General features: G+C 40.0%; 1 protein-coding gene across 4 annotated transcripts in view; it reads right to left on the bottom strand.

Moving 5' to 3' along the window:
• The window catches only part of USP24 (ubiquitin specific peptidase 24), a 115,091-nt gene that overhangs the window by 11,341 nt on the left and 83,521 nt on the right, over positions 1–20,229 (bottom strand). For 2 of the 4 annotated variants that reach the window (XM_043520519.1, XM_038412986.2), the window contains exons 45-61: positions 18,274–18,356; positions 17,222–17,363; positions 16,409–16,528; positions 15,787–16,007; positions 14,880–15,004; positions 14,286–14,427; positions 12,967–13,117; positions 11,714–11,809; positions 10,628–10,731; positions 9,657–9,770; positions 7,667–7,763; positions 5,360–5,476; positions 4,691–4,783; positions 4,237–4,339; positions 3,098–3,219; positions 2,608–2,721; positions 2,248–2,313 (exon numbers count right to left, since the gene is read on the bottom strand). In XM_043520519.1, coding sequence (XP_043376454.1) covers positions 2,248–2,313; positions 2,608–2,721; positions 3,098–3,219; positions 4,237–4,339; positions 4,691–4,783; positions 5,360–5,476; positions 7,667–7,763; positions 9,657–9,770; positions 10,628–10,731; positions 11,714–11,809; positions 12,967–13,117; positions 14,286–14,427; positions 14,880–15,004; positions 15,787–16,007; positions 16,409–16,528; positions 17,222–17,363; positions 18,274–18,356 — 2,010 coding nt within the window. Of the gene's footprint in view, positions 1–2,247; positions 2,314–2,607; positions 2,722–3,097; positions 3,220–4,236; positions 4,340–4,690; positions 4,784–5,359; positions 5,477–7,666; positions 7,764–9,656; positions 9,771–10,627; positions 10,732–11,713; positions 11,810–12,966; positions 13,118–14,285; positions 14,428–14,879; positions 15,005–15,786; positions 16,008–16,408; positions 16,529–17,221; positions 17,364–18,273; positions 18,357–20,229 lie in introns of those variants that run through there. The other 2 variants (XM_038412987.2, XR_006283190.1) reach the window with 2 other exon arrangements.

The following is a 20,229-nucleotide window of genomic DNA, read 5'->3' as shown; positions in this document are numbered from 1 at the left end:
TCTCATTTTGTGTGTGTGCAACTGATTGGTTCCTTCCTAAGGGGAGGACTTTGCATTTGTCCTTATTGAATTTCATCCCATTTACTTCAGAACATTTTTCCAGTTTGTCCAGACCATTTTGAATTTTAATCCTATCCTCTAAAGCACTTGCAACCCCTCCCAGCTTAGTATTGTCTGCAAACTTAGTAAGTGTACCCTCTATGCCATTATCTAAATCATTGAAGAAGATACTGAACAGAACTGGACCCAGAATTGATCTCTGCAGGACCCCACTCGTTATGCTCTTCCAGCTTGACTGCAAACCTCTGATAATTATTCTCCGGGAATGGTTTTCCAACCAGTTATGCACCCACTTTATAGAAGCTCCATCTAGGTTGTATTTCCCTAGTTTGTTTATGGAGAGGGTCATGCAAGACCGTATCAATAGCTTTACTAAAGTAAAGATGTACTGCATCTACTGCTTCCCCCCCATCCACAAGGTTTGTTACCCTGTCAAAGAAAGCTATCGGGTTGGTTTGACATGATTTGTTCTTGACAAATCCATGCTGACAATTACTTATTACGTTATTTTCTAGGTGTTTGCAAACTGACAGCTTAATTATTTGCTCCATTATATTTCCAGGTGCTGAATTTAAGATGACTAGTCTATAATTCCCTGGGTCGTTCTTATTCCCCTTTTTATACGTTGGCACTATATTTGCTCTTTTCCAGTCCTCTGGAATCTCTCCTGTCCTTCTTGAGTTTTCAAAAGATAATCGCTAATGCACAGGTGGGCAAACTCCAGCCCGCGGGACCATCCTTCCCAGCTCCTGAGCCCCTGGCCCCTCTCCCGCAGCCTCAGCTCGCCATGCTGCCAGAGCTCTGGCCCTCTGCTCCTGCCAGGCAGCGCAGTGGCATGGCTGTCTCTGGCCAGGCAGCGGGGCTGTGAGCTCCTGCTGCTCTGAGCAGCATGGGAAGGGGGCAGGGAGTGGGGAATTGGATAAGGGGGCAGGGAGTCCCGAGGAGCAGTCAGGGGACAGGGAGGGGTTGGAAGTTCTTGGGGGGGGGCCAGTCAGAGGACCAGGGGGTTGGATAGGCATCGGAGTCCAGTGGGGCCTATCAGGGGTGTGGATAGGGGTCGGGGCACTCAGGGGACAGCGGGGGTTGGATGGGTCTGCAGTTCTGAGGGGGAAGTCAGGGGGCAGGAAGTGGGAGGGGGCCAGGCTGTTTGGGGAGGCACAGCATTTCCTAACTGGCCCTCCATACAGCTTTGCAACCCTGATGTGGCCCACCCCTGAGCTAATGGCTCAGCTTCTTGAGTACCCTAGGATGCGTTTCATCAGGCCCTGGTGACTTGAAGACATCTAACTTGTCTAGATGTTTTTTAACTTGTTCTTTCCCTATTTTAGCTTTTGATTCTACTTCGTTTTCACTGGCATTCATTAAGTTAGATGTTTAATTGCTACTAAACTTTTTTGATGAAAAACACACAAAGTCATTTAATACTTCTGCCATTTCCACATTTTGTTATTGTTCCCCTTCTCCCGCTCCCACTGAGTAACGGGCCTATCCCGTCTTTGGTCTCCCTCTTGCTTCTAATGTATTTGTAGAATGTTTTCTCATTACCCTTTATATCTCTAGCTAATTTAATCTTGTTAGGTGCCTTGGCCTTTCTAATTTTGTCCCTACATACTTGTGTTATTTGTTTATATTCATCCTTTGTAATCTGACCTAGTTTCCAATTTTTATAGGACTCTTTTTGAGTTTCACATCATTGAAGAGCTCCTGGTTAAGCCAGGATGGTCTCTTGCCATACTTCTGCTCTTTCCCATGCAGTGGGATAGTTTGCTCTTGTGCCCTTAATGTCTTTTTGAAAACTGCTAACTCTCTTGAACTGCTTTTCCCCTTAGACTTGCTTTCCATAGGATACTACCCACCAACTCCCTGAATTTGGTAAAGTCTGCCTTCTTGAAATCCATTAAATTTATTGTGCTGTTTTCCCTCCTATCATTCTTTAGAATCATGAACCTGATTCTCTTCAGGTCCAAAACGAAAAAAACAAGACTTGTAGTATTTCACTATTGCAGTACTGAGTAAGTAACACAGCATACAACAGACTAAAACCCTCAGCTGAAAGGAGGAAAGATTATAGGATGTGTGTGTCAGAACTGTAACCACCATAATAATGCCTTTCTTCAGTTAGGTAGTTAAACGTAATCCAGCCTGCTTGGGCAGTGCTTCATATACAAGTCTTTACTCTTCACTTACCAATATCTCATGAAGTAATTGGAATATGTTTTTCAGTTCATGAGGGGGGGCAGTTTCCAGCTGGTTCTGTATGTTAGAAATACAAAATTCATCAGATGGTAGAATACACACCAGCATAAATCTGATGTAATTTAATAATAGTTCAAATATAACATATTTAACATTCCTTGTTTGTAGTTTACAAAAAAAAAACTTTTAGAACTATTTATTTGAACCTTAAAACCTAAAGGAAACTCCAAGGAGGTGTACAGACTATACTTAAGATCCCCACAAAAATATTTAAAGCCCTTGGAACACAACCCTAAGTTCAAAGCCTGGAACAGACCATACGCTGAAAATCTACTTTGATTAGCTTTGTACCTTGATGAAATGTAGCACGGTGAGGGAAAATTGCTCATTACAAAAGCAGCAGTACACCACCATCTCAATGAGAATGGACAATGATCCAGTTAGCTCCCGGAACGCATGCATCACCTAACGAAGAGAGATACATATCATTTCAACACAGCTATAGTATTATGGGATTTTTTTTAGTATCCTTCAGAAGGGATGTAATTTTGCTTTCTATCCCACGGTGGTCAGGTCAGTCCACCCCCAACAGCATTCCATAATATTACTGCTTTCAATCTCTGCTAAGCTTGCCTTCAACAATAATTTGGCTTGCAACCCACTTATGAGCTATTTTATTGAAATTTCTCAGTGTAAAAAGGCTGAGTTGATATTTTTCTGATGTGTGTTCCAAAGGTTAAAATTTTCATTTTATACCTCAGGTCTAGTGATATTTCAAAGAACCAACGTAACACCAGCTTTTAAACACACAAAATGTGGAGACATTTAGCACAATAGCTACCTCCAGTAAGTAGGGCTTCCCCTCAGATAGGAACAACAAGGCTTCCACTTCTTCATGGAGGGACAGAAGTGGACCTGAGGCAGTGATGCTAAGAGGTGGACGCTGTTTAAAGAGACCAGGAGCTAAAAGAAAAACAGAACACAACCCACGGATATAACACTGTTCTGCACTTCAGAAACCACTATCATTCTGTGACAATGTTGAGTTTGCTGCAATTTCTGTTGGCAGCAAATAGTTTCCAAGAACCTTCATCTCAAGTGCTGCACCACCTACAATAGACATCACCACACAATCTCTTGAGCACAGAAAATGAACCATTTATTACTACATTGTCAGCATCCCAGTGACAACTTAATAAAGTGCTAAAAGGCCACAGCAAACAAGTTGACTTACATAGATTAACCTTGGATACTTCTATCAAGTTTTAACACAATCACTACCACCACATTCAAGTGGTGCAACAGAGCTTAACACCTTTCTAGTGCTTTAAAACCTCACTCTCATCTCAGAGTTTGGCAAATTTAACAATCCTGTTCAGTACTGAAACTTTTCTTTCAAATGAGGGAAGGGATATCTCTAAAGTCCCACTTCAAGCACTGAGGATCCCAACTTTTGTCTTTTTATCCCTTCCACAGCACTTAGCTTAACAGGAGCGTCTTTCCTGCTGCAGGTGGCTGGATACTTAACTGCTCATTTAACTTTACCTAATTAAATATCCTTTTGAAAGGGCTGGAAGGGATATGGAAAATGCAAGCAAAGTACAATGTTGAAAGCTGCTCGTGTCTGTACATGGCCCAGACTGGATTGATATGGCTTAATTCACAGATGCTAGTAAAACTCTCTGGGACATTTGGATGACAGGGTGCTATAAAAATGATATATTCACATATTCCTAGAGTGCCAGCCATATTTTTAGTTCATCACAGTATCCAAGTATCTCTACATGTACACAGGTGAAAAAACACGTGGGCTCAACTGTACATCTCTCACTCACACACACACACATACACACACACACACACTTTCAATGTTCAAGGCAATTTTATTTCCCCAATGATGACAAAATTAGTTCCCTCCACAAATGTAAGATGTAATTACATCAGCAAAGTGCCATATAAAAACTGAAAGGTAACTCTTACCCACATTCCTCTGTGAGGAGACATCAGAGTGCAAAACAAGTAGTGCCACAGTATTGTGAAGGAATCCAAACTCCCGAGCTTGTGCTGAACTCCACCTGCGGTTCTGTTTGGCAAAGCATGGAGCAAAATATACATCACTTACATCGGTAGTGTACTTACATCGGTAGTAACAAATTCAAAGAAACCAAACATCTATAACTTTCTTCTCTGGATGCAGTGGAAACTTCCTGTATTACATGTAATAAAGACCCACTCAGACCATCACAGCTACGAAACATCAATTCATACAGACAAAAGTGGAGTTTAAGCACAGATTTAAAGGAAAATGATAAAATAATCAGAGGAATACTCCTTTTTAAACCTCATGAAAAGTCTGTCCTCTGACTTAAGCATAAGAAAAATATGGGAATAGCCAACCTAAGCACACACGACATACATGCCATTTAGGCGTTACCTGGTTATTTTGCCGGTTGGGGCCAAGGAGAAAGTTGATCATATGCCTTAAAGCAGAATGTCGGAGAAGAAGATTGCTAGCCCTTATACCCTGCTGTCAAAAGACAGAATGCGAAGTTACATTGTTGTACAGATACAGAATGACATTTTTTAGGAGCAAAAGTAATTTGCTGCATAGGCTAGACTCTAAATTCCCTACGTACGAAAAAGTGTTTCTCTATCAATAAGCTACACCTTCATATAGCAAGAGCACTGAATAAAGGATGCTTTCTGAAATTCTGCTTTAGTGGTTTGTAAGCTTTGTGTGGCTTTAAAACAATAAGAAACTATGCTGTGATGTACAGCACCATCCTCTCTGCTATTCAGCTTTCCACCGCAAACCCTTTCAGCTTCTTTCTTTAAATACTGTCAAATTATTGCATTTAGACTTAAGCAGCACAGGCAGGGATTAACAAGCATACATTGCTTGTATTTCTATACTCTTTTGTCCCAATCTAGTGTTCAAAAATCATGTACTTTACAGAGATAGGAGTTTTACTCATTTGAATTGTAGAAAGTTCTCATTACCACTGTTTTCTTAAATTGGTTCTAGAGTATCCATAACCAGTTCCTTTTCTCGTGTCCTTTTAAAATTAAAATCATTTGAAAAGTGATTAGTTCATTTAGTTACCTTATGTACAAAGTTGTTGAACAGGAAAAAGTACTGGGCACAGTTTTTACAGTTCTCGGGAACATCTTTATCCAGCAGAGCAAGTAGCACCTCCATTACCTGATGCAGACTTTTTAACTGTCAAAAAGTAATATTTAAATTAAAGTGGCAATTGTCTACTGTACAAATCATTCAAAACACCCCCTATCAAGGTTAAGGGCTAGTGACCACCACTGTGTTTATATTCGGATGTACTTATTGTGAGGAGAAAAATCAAACCAGGATGAAGCACAGTCAAAACCAGCTTTCCCCTTTCAGACAGTAATATTATGTACATTATGAAAATGAAAGCAAAGTATCAACATTCAGCAGAACTTGCTCAGAGAAATGGAATTTGGCCAGCTGTGTCTCATTGGGCCATTTAGCAGACTTTCCTTATGGGCTTAATTAGACAACTTCCTAAAAAGTGGCCCAAAGGGGTAGGAACATCCTCCTCCCCATGAGAGTGTTATCTTAATCCATCATACAGAATCATTCACTGAAAAAGTCAATATACAAAGTTAGGAAATTAATTCCCGCTGTGAACAGTTGTCTGGCAATTAAGACTAGCTTAAAAGCCCATTGGCAACATATGGAAATATGCTAGCAGCACAGAACAGTGATCATATTTTCTCAATTTCTCTTACAACTCAAGGACAATTGTATGACAGTAGGTCTAAATTCATCTGCCCCACCCGGAAAAAAACGACACCACTGTTTTGAAACTACTCCTTGTTTCATAATTTCTTGTGGTTTCTCCCTTGTGGTATTACTAGGGACAGTTGCATGTAAGCAGGAACATTGTGAAAAAGCTCACCTAATGAGGCTCTTTCACCCAAAGTTAATCTTCTAATCACCATTGCATCTATATTCACTCTAGGGTACTATACTATGCTTATGTCAGACACATCTGACTTCAGATAAGGAAGGGGAAGCAGTTGCAGGTAACTCTTAGATTCTGAATTTGTGAACCACTCTTGTTAATATCAAAAGAGAATAAATCAAAACATGACAAAGAATGATTTCCAAACAAAATTTTTCAAGATTTTTTTGTGGGGTCAGCTTCTCTTTGACACAACAAACCTGAATGTTATTTATATATTTTTACAGGAAATACTGTGTTTTAACTAAACTTGAGCCCTTAAAATTGATTGATTGGCAATCCCTTGATTTCAAGGATGATCTCTACCATGGATTTACATATGGGTCCTGAGATGACTCAGGAGTCCGATCCTGGAATCGCAAATCTGCCCGCAGTAGGTACAGACATTTTGTGGCAGGACAGCAGCCTGCTGGGAGCAAGTTATTTCTTTTTTCCTTCCTCCTCTCTCTCTTTTCAGCTTTGAGGGCAAGGCACTTCTCCTTGAAGCGGGCCACTGCCTGAGGGAAGATATGACACCATTGGCATCGGTTGGTGGCTTGCTCTTCCCAGCTTGTGATGTCCACATCAGTTTTCTTAAGAGTGTGTCTTTGTAGAGTTTCCTCTGACTACCACGGGATCTCTGACCATGGGTGAGCCGAGAATAGAGGACTTGTTTTGGGAGGAGAGAGTCTGGCATCCGCACACAATGTCCAGCCCAGCGAAGTTGGTACATGAGGATCATTGCTTCCATGCTGGTGAGATTGGCTTCAATGAGGATGCTGGCATTAATGTGGTGATTGGGGAGGTGATCTTTAATGAGGTCCAAAATGACTGCTAAATAGATGGAAACAGGGTTGGGGCAATAACGCATCCTTGCTTAACCCCAGTTTTTATGACGAAAAGTTCCATCTCAAGGCCATTACAGAGACCTATGGCAGTCACCTGATCATGGAGAAGCCGTAGGACCTTAACACATTTTGGAGGGCAGCCAAATCTGGCCAGCACCTTTCACAGGGCTTCACAATTGACAGAGTCAAAGACCTTTGTCTAATTGATGAAAGCCATGTAGAGGTCCTGATTTTGCTCCCGAGACTTTTCCATCCTCTGTTACCTTAAAGTTAAGGTGCATGTCATTCCCCAGCAAACTTAACTGCTATTTACATATAGATTGAGCGCTGAGATCTCATGATGTGTACCCGACATTCAAAATATGCAACTTGGGAGTCTAAGACTGGTGTACACTGCATTATCGTGGCTAGAAGAAATGAGCATGAAGAGATTCAAGAACTGAAGAACTATGGAGAATGAGGTTATTAAAGCCTTCTACTTTGGTCATTAACAGAGGTGCACGGTATTTTCTGGCAATACAGTGACAGCTATAACATTACAAAAATCAATACACTAATTCAGAATGAAATATCACTGACCTTATCCTGATAAAGCAAGGCACCGTCTAGAGTTTTTTCAAGAATGGTGGCTACAGCAATTCGAACCTCTCTTACACTGCACTCCAGCAGAAAAGTCCTGGAAAATACACAACAAAGCTGAAGGGAGCTTGGGATCAAATCTTTGATTTGTCTACTCTATTACTTCATGTTTAAATTTGGCATTTGGCATGTAAAAGGACAAGAGTTGAAGCTTGCGTTCACATGCTTGCTCCTATTGCAATTTCCAATGCATTTATTTTTTTAGTGCAGTGAAACTGCATTTTATCACTTTAAAAGACCAAACTGAAGTTATAGTACAATTCATAAGAGACATCTATACATATAGCATCAACCTTCTTCAATCAGCGCTTTTATACATAGCATACAGTAGGGTAGCATAGCAGATTCCTAGCATATGTTCTAGGCCACTAAGAAGTGATTAAATGGGATCTTGCCTCAACTTCTCAGAGCTGGCACACTTTCCCCACCCAGTCGCCTTCACCAATGGATGATCTTATACATGGCATGATTACCATACAATCTTCTCTAGCAATACAAAAAATCCAAGAAGCAATTTCGTAACAGCATAACTATCACCACCACCTCCTTTCATCTCCTCTCCAACATTTTCCATCTTAGATTACACGACAGGTGCCTTGAAAATGCCTAAACACTAGATATTTCCTTTTCTGAACAAGAACCAGCAAACTTACTTCCTGATATGAAATCCAAAATACCCCAAAGCACATAGGTAATTCAGAGAGAACTCTGTTTAAACACTGGTGAGTTTGATGCAGAAAAACGAAGAGCCACTCAAAGTTAGAGGTTCTCTCACAACTAGAGTTATGGAAGGAACATCAACTTTGAATTTCCTTGCTTCAATTAGTGATTATTATGGCTAGTTAGCTAGAAATATACCATATTCCCATGAATCACCTGATCATTGTAGTATGACAGCTGAAGAGTTATTCCCTCAAAGTAATTATAATTTATCATCTAAATATTTAATACAATTAAGAAAATGCTTAAACTTAGATCATGAAGTTTTCTAATACATTGGAATATGTGCTAAAAAGTTAAAAGAGCCTTGGATGCAAAACAAAATTTTCTTGTAATCCCAGAACAAGGCAGTATTAAGTTGTGAGCTCCCCAATCATTTAAACTCTAATAGCTACCAGCAATGGCCTGGATTTATTATGCTCAAAAGAGTTGCTGTGGAAATCCCCACTGAAAACTTGGAATATTGCAAGATAAACCCAACAATCTGCAAGAAGAATTTAATGTAAATGCTTCTAAGAAAGAAATAAACTAGGCTGAGGAACTTTTGTAAACAACCACTTCATAAAAAGCTGAGAACTGAAAAATAACTTGAGATTTCTCAATGAAAGGCATTCTGAAATAAGACCTGACTAGCACATTTTGGGGTGGGGGGAAAGGGGGGCTTTGTTTCTTGAACACAAATTACCTTCCCCTTCTATTAAGTACAATAAAAGCTGTTTGAAACATCCTTCTGAGCAACCCGACCCATTAAATTGCTCATCTAGGGACTTCACTGTAGAGGAGTCAGTGGGTAGATGAACTTACTCAAAGCATATACTTTAGCTTCTACATCTTTGTAAGAGAAACAAAATTGAGAATACCTGCAACAATCTTTTAAAATACATTTAATCATGTTTTCTGTTCCCTTCCTCTTGTAGCAGAAACAAGTAAGGACCTCCACAAACTCTTCAAGATGCATTTCAAAGCAATCACTAAAGCTAGGTTATTAGACATTTGTTACTCCATTTAAGTTGATATCACTATTTTATTATATTTATTGGCTTCTTCATGAAAAATTAAGCAATGAGATAATGACAAATACTATTTCTAAACATCTGATTAAGGGATACGGAAGATACTGAACAGCTCTTCTACTTTTATTAGTAAATGACAAACCACACCTTTAAGAAATGTTACTTATATTGACTTGAGAGAGGATATTGGTACTTACTTTACAAGCTCTCGTCCCTCAGATCCAACCAAATATTCAACTAGCCACTGACAAGCATCAAAACTTTTAGAAAGCAATGCGTCAATGGTGGCAATCCATTCTTCTGTATCAATCCTTTAATGAAGCAGAGACAGCAGGTTCAGTAAAACAGCAGAATTCCATATCTGACTTTTTCTTGTCTGATAATCAAGATCTGTTGTTCTAGAGGTAGTTATTCTGCTGTGCAGCTTTCAGGACAGCAGGACCCGACTGGTCAATCAAAGGGGAGTGGTTTGACTCCTTTTTCTGGGGAGCTACTGCTTCCACCACTGAAAAATCTCTTAAGAATTTAACAAGATGCATTAACTCAGACCCTCTCTTTTTGTTTCACCTGTCTACAGCATATAAAGGACCCATATCTTGATTTTAATTGAAAACATGTTGGATAGCACAGGACAAAATAGTGAAACACTTAGGAAAAAAATCAGGCATCGCATTTTACTCTCTCAAATCCAACCTAGCCATTCCTGCACTGAGATCCAAAGGGTGGGTTTTAACATTATTCATAAACTCTGCAATAGTCAAAAAATGTATGTATTTATTTAAAAATTAAGAATTTACTTGTGCTCATAAAATACCAGAATTTAGAGTTCTTATTTCTCAACTCAGAATACCCACTAAATTAAATCTTTGATAATTTTACTTGTATTTAAATCCTTTCTACACCCACAACGATGTTATGGAGGACACCGATAGAAGGGGACAACTGCAGTAGAAATAAGTTGTCAAGTTTCCCTTCCTGGATTTTCTTGTGTTGGGCAAACTCCATTTGTATTTGGAATCCCACAGCTAGAGAGTATTGCTGTGCTGGTGAATATCAAGTGGATTTGTGGAGTCAAGAGGTTTAAATGCAATGCCTCAAAAAGTTACAGGATTTACAAGTTGGCAAATCTCATTGGGTATACCCATAGAACACTAACATGAATCCTTACCTGAGTTTTTTCTTGGTTCGTAGATAGGTTTGGAAGAGGAACTGGACCGCTAGCTGTAGGCTCACCTTTGCCATACATGGGTAATAGGGGTGTTTTAGCTTAGTCTGAAAGAAACAACACATTCACTCCAGTCCAGCAGTACCACTTTTCTGTTCATATTTGTAAAGAATCAATAAACATAGCAAAATACTCATTTTTTAAAGTTTTGCTTTATTTGGAGGCACATTGGCAGGCCCCAAATTTTACCTACACTGAAATGAAGACTCTCCAGCTCAGAACACAAGAGCAATCTAAAACTAGGGCTATACCTTTGTTAAAATATGAACTAACTTGCTGAAAACCCCACCCAACCCAGGATGCTGGTTTGTTTACTGTTCCATTATTGTGAGTAGACAGAACTGTATGAGCTCTAGGTCTCTGGAGAGTACATCTATCAGAGCTGCTAGGCTTGTAAATAAAGTCCCTTTAAAATTGGAAGCGTTGTTTTACATAAAGCTTTAAGAACTGGAAAAAGAATGACATAAAGGTGACTGGTTTCAGAGTAGCAGCCGTGTTAGTCTGTATTGGCAAAAAGAAAAGGAGTACTTGTGGCACCTTAGAGACTAACAAATTTATTAGAGCATAAGCTTTATGCTCTAAGAGCATATGCATCCGATGAAGTGAGCTGTAGCTCACGAAAGCTTATGCTCTAATAAATTTGTTAGTCTCTAAGGTGCCACAAGTACTCCTTTTCTTTTTATGAAGGTGACTAATATCAATTGTGATCCACCCTTCATATAGAAGGGAATGCTAACCAGCCAGAGCTTAGCAACTTGTACTCCTGGTATAAAGTTTTTTAATTACAGAAATTTAAATCATTCTTTTGTACATTTTATTGCAGCCTGATGACAACTGTTTCCATTATCAGGAACAGGAAGATAGCATCAGCTTTTAACTAGATGCTGTCACTAGGAAAGGTAATTGGAGATATTGAATAGTTTAAACAAGAATTCAATTAATCCACCCAGCTGCCTTTCTTAAACCTGGGGCCCAAACAGCCTCCGGTCCCATATTATAGCACCCAAGGATTAAAATTCTGCTACTTACAGCATTCAGAGAAGCTAACGACAGAACAAAACTGAAATAGTCAGTACTGTACACATCTCTATTCTTCATAAATTTCAGATTTTCATCTCTCACCATCTGTAAAGGAAAAGTGGTTATTGTTAGTAATGGACGGCAAAGAAACCATTACATCCTCCCAGGTTACAGTGCTCACATTAACATTCCAATCCTACCTACTCCGGAGGGATCGGGAGTGTTTGGCACATGGTCACGCAATGAACTTGTTTGTGCTCTGAGCTCACTGTATTGCTTTGGCGAAGTTAGTACTGAAAGACTTCCATAAAGGCAATTATTTTTTCCCAAAATATGGTAAGAATCACACTGGCAGAGTGAGACTAATTTACCCACTTGCCCAGCAAAAGATAGCTTGTAGTTTTGTTTGTATTTAGCAATGTTACAAGACTACGTGCCAAGAAAATGAAAGCTTAGGATATCACGAACATGTGCTACACAAGTTATTGGACCATAAAATTAGCAGGTGCAACAAAGAGTCACGATAATGTACATGCATGCAGAGTTTCCCCCAAGCAAGTTGCACTAGAAGCCTCACAATAAGTTTAAAACAAATTCTGTTTTCTGTGACTACATGTTTTAAACACCAGACTGCACTGTAAATCCTCCTGTACTCCACTGCTTAAATGGTCACCAATTCTCCCTCCATTGGCTTCCCATCTTACCAAGCCAACTTCAAAACCGTCACAGGAAGAGGGAACATTTGTATGTCTCAGCTTGTCTCCTTCTCTTCCTTTTGGTTTCTCCCATTCTACTCACCTTACTGCTCTGACATTTTGCTCCCCCAAAAATAAAGGACAGCTAGATAGAATTCCTGTTTATCAGCCAAATATCTTCTCTATTTTTCTTTAGACTCACTTCAAGGACTCCATCCTTTCTGCTCTCATCAATCATCTCTTCACTCTCCCTTATATACATGGATTTTAACGTTCATTTAGATTGTTTTAAACTAAAAATTCTTCAAGGCAGGGAATCTGTCAATCGATGTTTTTGAATAATATGGTGTAAAAGTACTGTGTTGTACAATTAGTTATTAGCATTGGATTGATGGCAATAGGAATGAGTCAAACAGTCCTGAAACATTTTCCACCTTTAATCTAGTTTTGTTTTCAACAAATCTATTTCTACATTAGGGTCAGCTTCAAAACAATGTATTTCACCTGCTGTGCCTAAGAACAAATGGACAGAAGCAGCATTCAGTCCCTATTTTTGGAGTTCTTTACCTGATATATTCGTACAGGCATTTTCTCTACAAAGAGTCCCTTCTTCTCTCCTTTTCTGACCAGCTTAGTCAAGATGGAGAGACGGTCACTGTTGGGTCTGTGTGGTCGAGGTGATGACTGGGGTGAAATTTCTGGAGAAGATGGAGCAGATCTAAGAGACAGACAAGTTTAATGCTGATAACTGAATCCTAAGAATCTTGCAAGGCAATTTTCAATATACCAACAGGAAAATGTCATCTTAAGGTGTTTTGATCCTTATCTACATAATATTTTTGGAGGCTGTTTGAGTCAGTGTCAGACCTCTCACTACAACAGTGGTGGGAACATGAAAGTTACTCATGGAAGCTGCCATAAACATACAGTTAAGGGTAGCATAAAATCCCTCCTTTACCTGTAAGGGGTTAAGAAGCTCAAATAACCTGGTTGGCACCTGACCAAAAGGACCAATAAGGGAAGAGGATCCTTTCAAATGTGTGGGGGGAGGTTTTGTTTGTGCTCTCTTTTTTTGCTCTCTCTGGACAGAGAGAGGGTCCAGGCAGGAAAAAAACCCCTCTCCTAAAACCCTACCTGAAATAAGCATCTAAGATTACAAAAATTGTAAGTAAACCAAGGAAATGCGTTAGATTATCTTTTGTTTTAGCTTGTGAATTTTCCCTGTTAAGAGAGAGGTTTATTCCTGTTTTTTTGTAACTTTGAAGTTTTTCCTAGAGGGGAATCCTCTGTGTTTTAAGTCTTATTACCCTGTAAAATTACCTTCAATCCTGATTTTACAGAGGAGCTTCTTTTACCTTTTTCTTTATTATAAAGTTCTGCTTTTAAGAACCTGATTGGTTTTTAGTGTCCTAAAAACCCCAAGCGTCTGGTCTGTGCTCACCTTGTTTACCTATTTGGTATATTATTCTTAAGCCTCCCCAGGAAAGGGGGTGAAGGGACTTGGGAGGATATTCTGGGGAAACAGGAACTCCAAGTGGTCCTTTTCCTGAATCTTTGTCTAAATCAGTTGGTGGTGGCAGCAATACCGTCCAAGGACAAGGAAGGATTTGTGCCTTGGGGAGGAAGTTTTTAACCTAAGCTAGTAGAAATAAGCTTAGGGGGTCTTTCATGAGGGTCCCCACATCTGTACCCCAGAGTTCAGAGTGGGGAGAGAACCTTGACAGAAGCAATAAAAAAGTACTCATTCAGAGCCTTCAAAAAAAAAAAAAAAAAAAAGGCAGACAGCATGCTCCTTTGGGGGACAGGAATTATCCTATTCTTAGTTTTGTCTATGGTATCTAGATATCATGGCATCAGAAATGCCTCAGATAGGAGGATAAACTTACAGTGAGAGATCCTCAGCTTCTTGCCGTACAACGCTGACTCGACTTTTCTTTGGTAAGACTGGAGAGTTCTGATCCAAGACTCTCTGGTAAAACAGCATGTAGGCATTCCAGTACCGCCGACGCACATCGGGATAAGGGTTAGCTTTAAGTAAAAATGAGGTTCAAGTCAGTCTTTGTAGGTATAATTAGCCTTATAATCTCTACAGAGGAAACATAATTCAATAGACAATTAATGCAAAAGGTAAGCTATATAAAGTAATCTTAACCATTTTACTCCCAGTCTCTTCTGAGGGAAGTTAGCTCATAAGGCATGGGACTACAGGGAATTTGGTTCAATAAGTATTATTCAACCCTTTCTCTATAAGCAGTGAAAACATTCCTCAGTAATGTGGAAAACTTTATGAAAAGTTGCTTAGGAAGGTTTCCTAATCAAAATGTAACTGAAGACATTCTAATTCTAGTCACTCCGGGTCAAAGTGTTAATTCAAAATAATAACTTCTAGTATGTTTGGATAGCATTTACTTAATTCTAACTCTGCAGTGAATTAGTATGAAACAAAGCCACTATTCATTAAGCCTATACTTATTACTTACACTGATCATATACTTTCGGTCTGTACTCTCCACCAAAACATTCATATTCCAAGGTTTCATCAGTTAACTCAAATTCTTCAACAACAGTGTCATTGAATTTATACCATTTTCCTTTTCCACATCCCCTATGGTCAAACACAACAGAAAGGTGAAAGAAGTTACAAGATATGTTTGAGTGCTTTAAATTAAAAAAAACAAAACAAAATTCTCTAGCAATGAAATTCCTGAGATTGGGTCTGCTTTGATGGTGAACAAGAAGGGCTTAAAACAGTTCTTAAAGTTACCAAAAAGTAAATAAATAAATAAAAATTACTTTAATGAAAAGGTGCGATTTAAAATTCAAAAGCATGAAACGTCATCTAATGTTCAGATATCATTGAAAGCCCCAATCTTGCAAGCCTGCATGGAACCCTAATGGGTATGTCTACACTGCATCTAGGAAAGAGCCTGCCAGCTTGGTTAGACAGACTTCTGATAGCAGGGTTCACCATAGCACACTAAAAAGAGCTGTATGGACTTTGCCACCTGGGCTGGAGATCAGGCTCTGAAGCCCCCTGCCCCTCCCCATCCAGGCTTGAGTCCCAGCTGTAATGTCAAAGCAATGTCTACACAACTATTTTTAGCTCATTAGCATAAGTCTGTCTACCCTGGCTGGGTGGCTTGTGTAGACACACAAAATGACATTAACTGGGGTAGCTTACAGGATTGGACCTTTGTTCACACTAGGTTTTCAACTTTTTCCAGAAGCGCTTACATTTTTTCAGTAGCTCGCGTCTTTGTTGGTAGCTTTAAAGGACTCACTATGTTTAACAAGGAGCCTGGGATGTTCCTTTTAAAACAAGTAATCTTCAGACCCAGTTGCTTTGGTCCTAACCCATTAACGTGTGTGATCATTGTCATTCGTTACCTCCTGTCCTTTATAAAGGAATAATAGTGCCCTGCATGGGCCTGGCCACTGTGCACAATCACACCAACAAGCTCGTAGTTTTCTGTAGGGGCAACTTTTTTTCGTGGGGATCCTCCACCTCCTTGATCTGTATTTCTCCCATTGTCACCAACTTCTGAAGAGGAATCTTGTCGAGCCATTCCTGAAACTGTGTAGGGTTCCATGTTCAACATCCAGGGAAACTGTTCAAAAGCAAACATCTTGGATTAAACTAAGACACCATCTGGTATGTTACCAGCTTACTGTAGTTGTATAAAAAACACAAAGACTTGCTCATAAATGCCTTATACACAGGAAATATCTAATGAAAGTGCTGTGTTTTTGCCTTTTATTCGCACAATGTACAAGTTATCCAGCATGTCTTTAAGAAGCAGGTTTTTGCTCTTGCTTTCCAGGCCATCAAGGACTTAGGAGTAAAGTGGAAACAACAGACTAAGCTCTTGAAAGGCTCCACAGGGAGCTACATTCAAACATCATCACTGCAGAGATCACTGTACAATGGTCTCTGAAAAAATGCTTTTTTGAGGAAGAGATAAGGGAAATATGAGAATTCAAGAGGGAGAATATAGAGCAGTTCTCTTACCCTTATCTGTTCATCATATTTAATGGAGCGGCCACTCTCCCAATCAAATCCAAATCTCATCAGGTGGATCACCAAAACACTGGGCAGAGCTTTAATGCAGGTGCGCTTCACTGTAGTTCTCTTAAAGAGAGAAGAAAGTCACCTCTGTCTAGATACTCATTATAAAACATTGTACAATTCCTGTCTAGTCTAAATGATTTTTAAAGAATAATGTCCCCAAAATTGTATACGCTGTGCCAGATGAATGTTAGAAACACACACAAGCAATGAGCGATGTGTATAGAATCCACGCAGACTGGGTTATTTACACCTTTAGAAAAAAACATCTTATACTATCCATTTACTCATCTGAGTGTTCATGAATAGAAAACTCAAGTCATAGGGGATAGAACTTGATGTTTGGTTAGGGCTATAGATTTGGATTTAATCTTGTGATCATGAATGAAAGACATTGTTCCCTCATATGCCATATGAAATCTTTCTGCCTACATCCTTTTAGGAAACAAGTTAATACTAAGGTTATGTCTACATTTCACCTATGTCAGTAAAACTTTTGTTGGTCAGGGGTGTGAAAAAAAAAAACCCATACCCTGACCGACGAAAGTTGTAATGATAAAAAGCGCAGGTGTGGACCGTGCTGTGTCAGCAGGAGACACTCTCCCGCCTCCGAAGCTACCACCCCTCGTTGGGGATGGTTTTATTTTGTTGGCAGCTACATTGCATGCCTTACAGCGGCAGGACTTTAGCGGCACAGTGTACACATAATCTAAGTCATAGTGTGTATTTTAATTTCTCCTCACAAAAGTAAAATACCTTTTCTTTGCATTTCTCACAGTAGTATGCATTACTTCCCTCCAGAACTTCTCCTCTAACAAACTGATCCAATGAAATTTCCAGACTTTGACATGAAGTGACTCCTAGATTGAGAGCCATGAAGGCTTCTTCGCGCTCATACCTAGATTCAAGAGGGGAAAAGAAAAACCCATTAAAATATTAGAGAACAAAGCAAAACATATCTAGCTTAGATATGTACTCCTAAATTGAATCTTCAATTGTTAGAGCAAAGGTTCGAAATCAAGAAATATGTGATTTATTCCCAGTTCTGCTACTGGCTTGCTAAGTGATCACAGACAAGTAATCTGCTTATCAGTTTTCATAAAGATAAATAGCCACTTCTGGAAAGTATAACTCATATAAAGAGGATCAACTCTGAAAGTAGTTACAATTTCTGGTCAGAGCTTTCTTCACTTTTGTTGAGATTTCAGCTGCTGATTAGGGTTATTTTCTCACACCTACCTGACTTGACAAGAGAACCATGACTTAGAATTATTTTCTATTTGATCTGATATAAATGGCCATCACCTGGTTACAGGGCTCCTGCTCTCATTTTCAGCTTCTATTTTGGAGTCACTAATTAGAAAAAAAATGTGATGACCAATATAAGGAATTATGAAAGCCTTAGAATTTTAGCTTGGGAATGCGAGATTTTTCCTATAATAGATAAGGTGCTGGAAGCGTTTTAGTCACCAACAGTTTACAAAATACCATTGTGCTCTCTTTTTTACAACTGGAGACATCATATGGTACTGTACAACTAGGTGACAAGGTTCCAAATTTGCTCACGTAACATTAATATATGAGCAATTTTAAACAAGAAAGAAAAGTGGTCCTGAATTCTGAGCCAGTAGGACACAGGTATAGGAAATTATGTTGTACAGGGCAAACGGTCAATGAATATTAAAGGGATTTGCAATATTAAGATTACAATAGAGTTGAAAGTTTATTCCTCCTCCCGCATCTGTTACTTTAAGAAGCAGAAGTGAACTCCATGATTTAGTGACGCCTCATACTGCCTAGTTACTTACCTGTGAGGACAGTCCTTACAGATCTTCTGATCTGAGTAGATGCCCTGAAAAGTATTCTTAAATATTTGGTCTCGTCCTATTTTCTGTTGAAGATAGGAAGTTAAAGTATCAGTCGGATATTTTTGTAATGTACAAAGAGCAGCATCCTGAATTTAGTCCCAGTTTTATCTGTTACATAGAAAACCCTGTGCTAATGCAATGTGAAGGTCACAAAGTACAAAAGCAGAAACTGCAGAAGTTAACTCATCACAATGTTAACTTACTCACACTGTGTACAGAGTACTTCACACACACATACACACACACACCCCTTGATTTTCAATGTTTCATACAAGCTACATCACCAAGATGCATCTCCTCAAAAATCTGAAAAGCAAGTCTGTCTAAAATTAAGATTAGAGATAGTCTTATTTTAATCCCCATTTCATCACTCACCCTCCCCTTCTTACTTTGCTAGTGCTAAATCAATCCTCCTAAAATGCAGCATGTGTAATTTGATGGCACATTAGAATTTTTTCACAAAAGTTTAAGGCAAATAGGAACAGGTATTTGGGAAGTGAAGTTCTAAAGCTTAAAAAAAAATCAGGTTGATCTCTCATGAACGATTAGTAACCGTTTTTTTAACTGTTATTCTTCAAGATGGGTTGCTCATGTTCATTCCATTGTAGGTGTGTGCGCTTGCCACATGCACCAGTGCCAGAAGTTTTTTCCTCACTGGTATCTGTAGGGGACCGGCTCTGTCGTCCTCTGGAGTGGCGTGCTTATGCACTGGTATGCGGCACACTGCTGGCTCTTGCCTCCCTCAATTCCTTGCTGGAACTCTGACAGAGGGGAAGAAGGGCGGGTCATGGAAAGGACATGAACAACACATCTCGAAATACACCAGTTATGAAAGGTTAGTAGCTGTTTTGTCTTCGAGTGATTGCTCATGTCTGTTCCATTGTAGGGGACTCCTAAGCAGTACCTCTGGAGGTGGGCAGGAGTTCATGGATGTGTCAATTGCAACACAGCTCTGCCAAATCCAGTGTCATCTCTGGCCTGCTGGGTAATGGTGTAATGCATGGGGAACATGTGTATACCAAAAGCCATGTCGCAGCCCTGCAGACTTCCTGGATAGGGACATGCACCAGGAAGATGCCTGAGCCCTAGTCAAGTTAGCCTTCACTATTGATGAAGGCACAGCCTGTGCCAACTCATAACAAGTGCGGATGCAGGTGGTAATCCAGTTTGAAATCCTCTGAGAGGACACCGGAAGGCCCTTCATCCTTTCAGCGATCGCAATGAAGAGCTGAGTTGATCTGCGGAAGATCTTGTTGTGCTTCAAGTAGAAAGCCAGGGCACGGCTGACATCTTGAGCGTGCAGACGCCTCTCCTCGTTGGTCACATGAGGCTTTGGACAGCACACTGGGAGGAAGATATCCCGGTTGACATGGAAGTGTTGGCCTTGGTCACGCCTATATCCCCATCTCTTTCTGCGGTACGGTTCCGTTCTGGTCTGGCCTGTGAACCTCTGCACTTGCAGAGGTTTAAATCTCTTTCTAGCATGGGACAGGTTGTACAGACCCAGCAAGCAAAGAGTGGCTCGATTCTTTTAGGCCGTGTAATCTGCTGTCTGTTTGTTCAACAGAAAGGGCCGAGTTGTTGAATGGGAGGCCCTGGACAGACTGTTGGACCTTCGCTGACAGACCAGATGACTGAAGCCATGACACCCTTTTCATAGCCACCGCAGAGGCCACTGCCCTGGCTGCAGAGTCTGCCGCATCTGGGGCAGCCTGGAGAGAGGCTCTCACGACTGCCCTGCCCTCATCTAGCATGGCATCAAGGTCCTGCTTATGTCCTGCAGGAGCAAGTCAGCAAACTTGGCAGTGGACTGCCATATGTTGAAGTGATACCTGCTGAGCACAGCCTACTGGTCTGCGATGCGAAGCTGTAGGCTGGCTGTAGAATAAAATTTTC

Source organism: Dermochelys coriacea, chromosome 8 (genome assembly GCF_009764565.3).
Source record: "Dermochelys coriacea isolate rDerCor1 chromosome 8, rDerCor1.pri.v4, whole genome shotgun sequence".
NCBI lineage: Eukaryota > Metazoa > Chordata > Testudines > Dermochelyidae > Dermochelys > Dermochelys coriacea.
The sequence above is the reverse complement of the archived record's forward strand: the minus strand, read 5'-3'. Positions and strand labels throughout refer to the sequence as shown.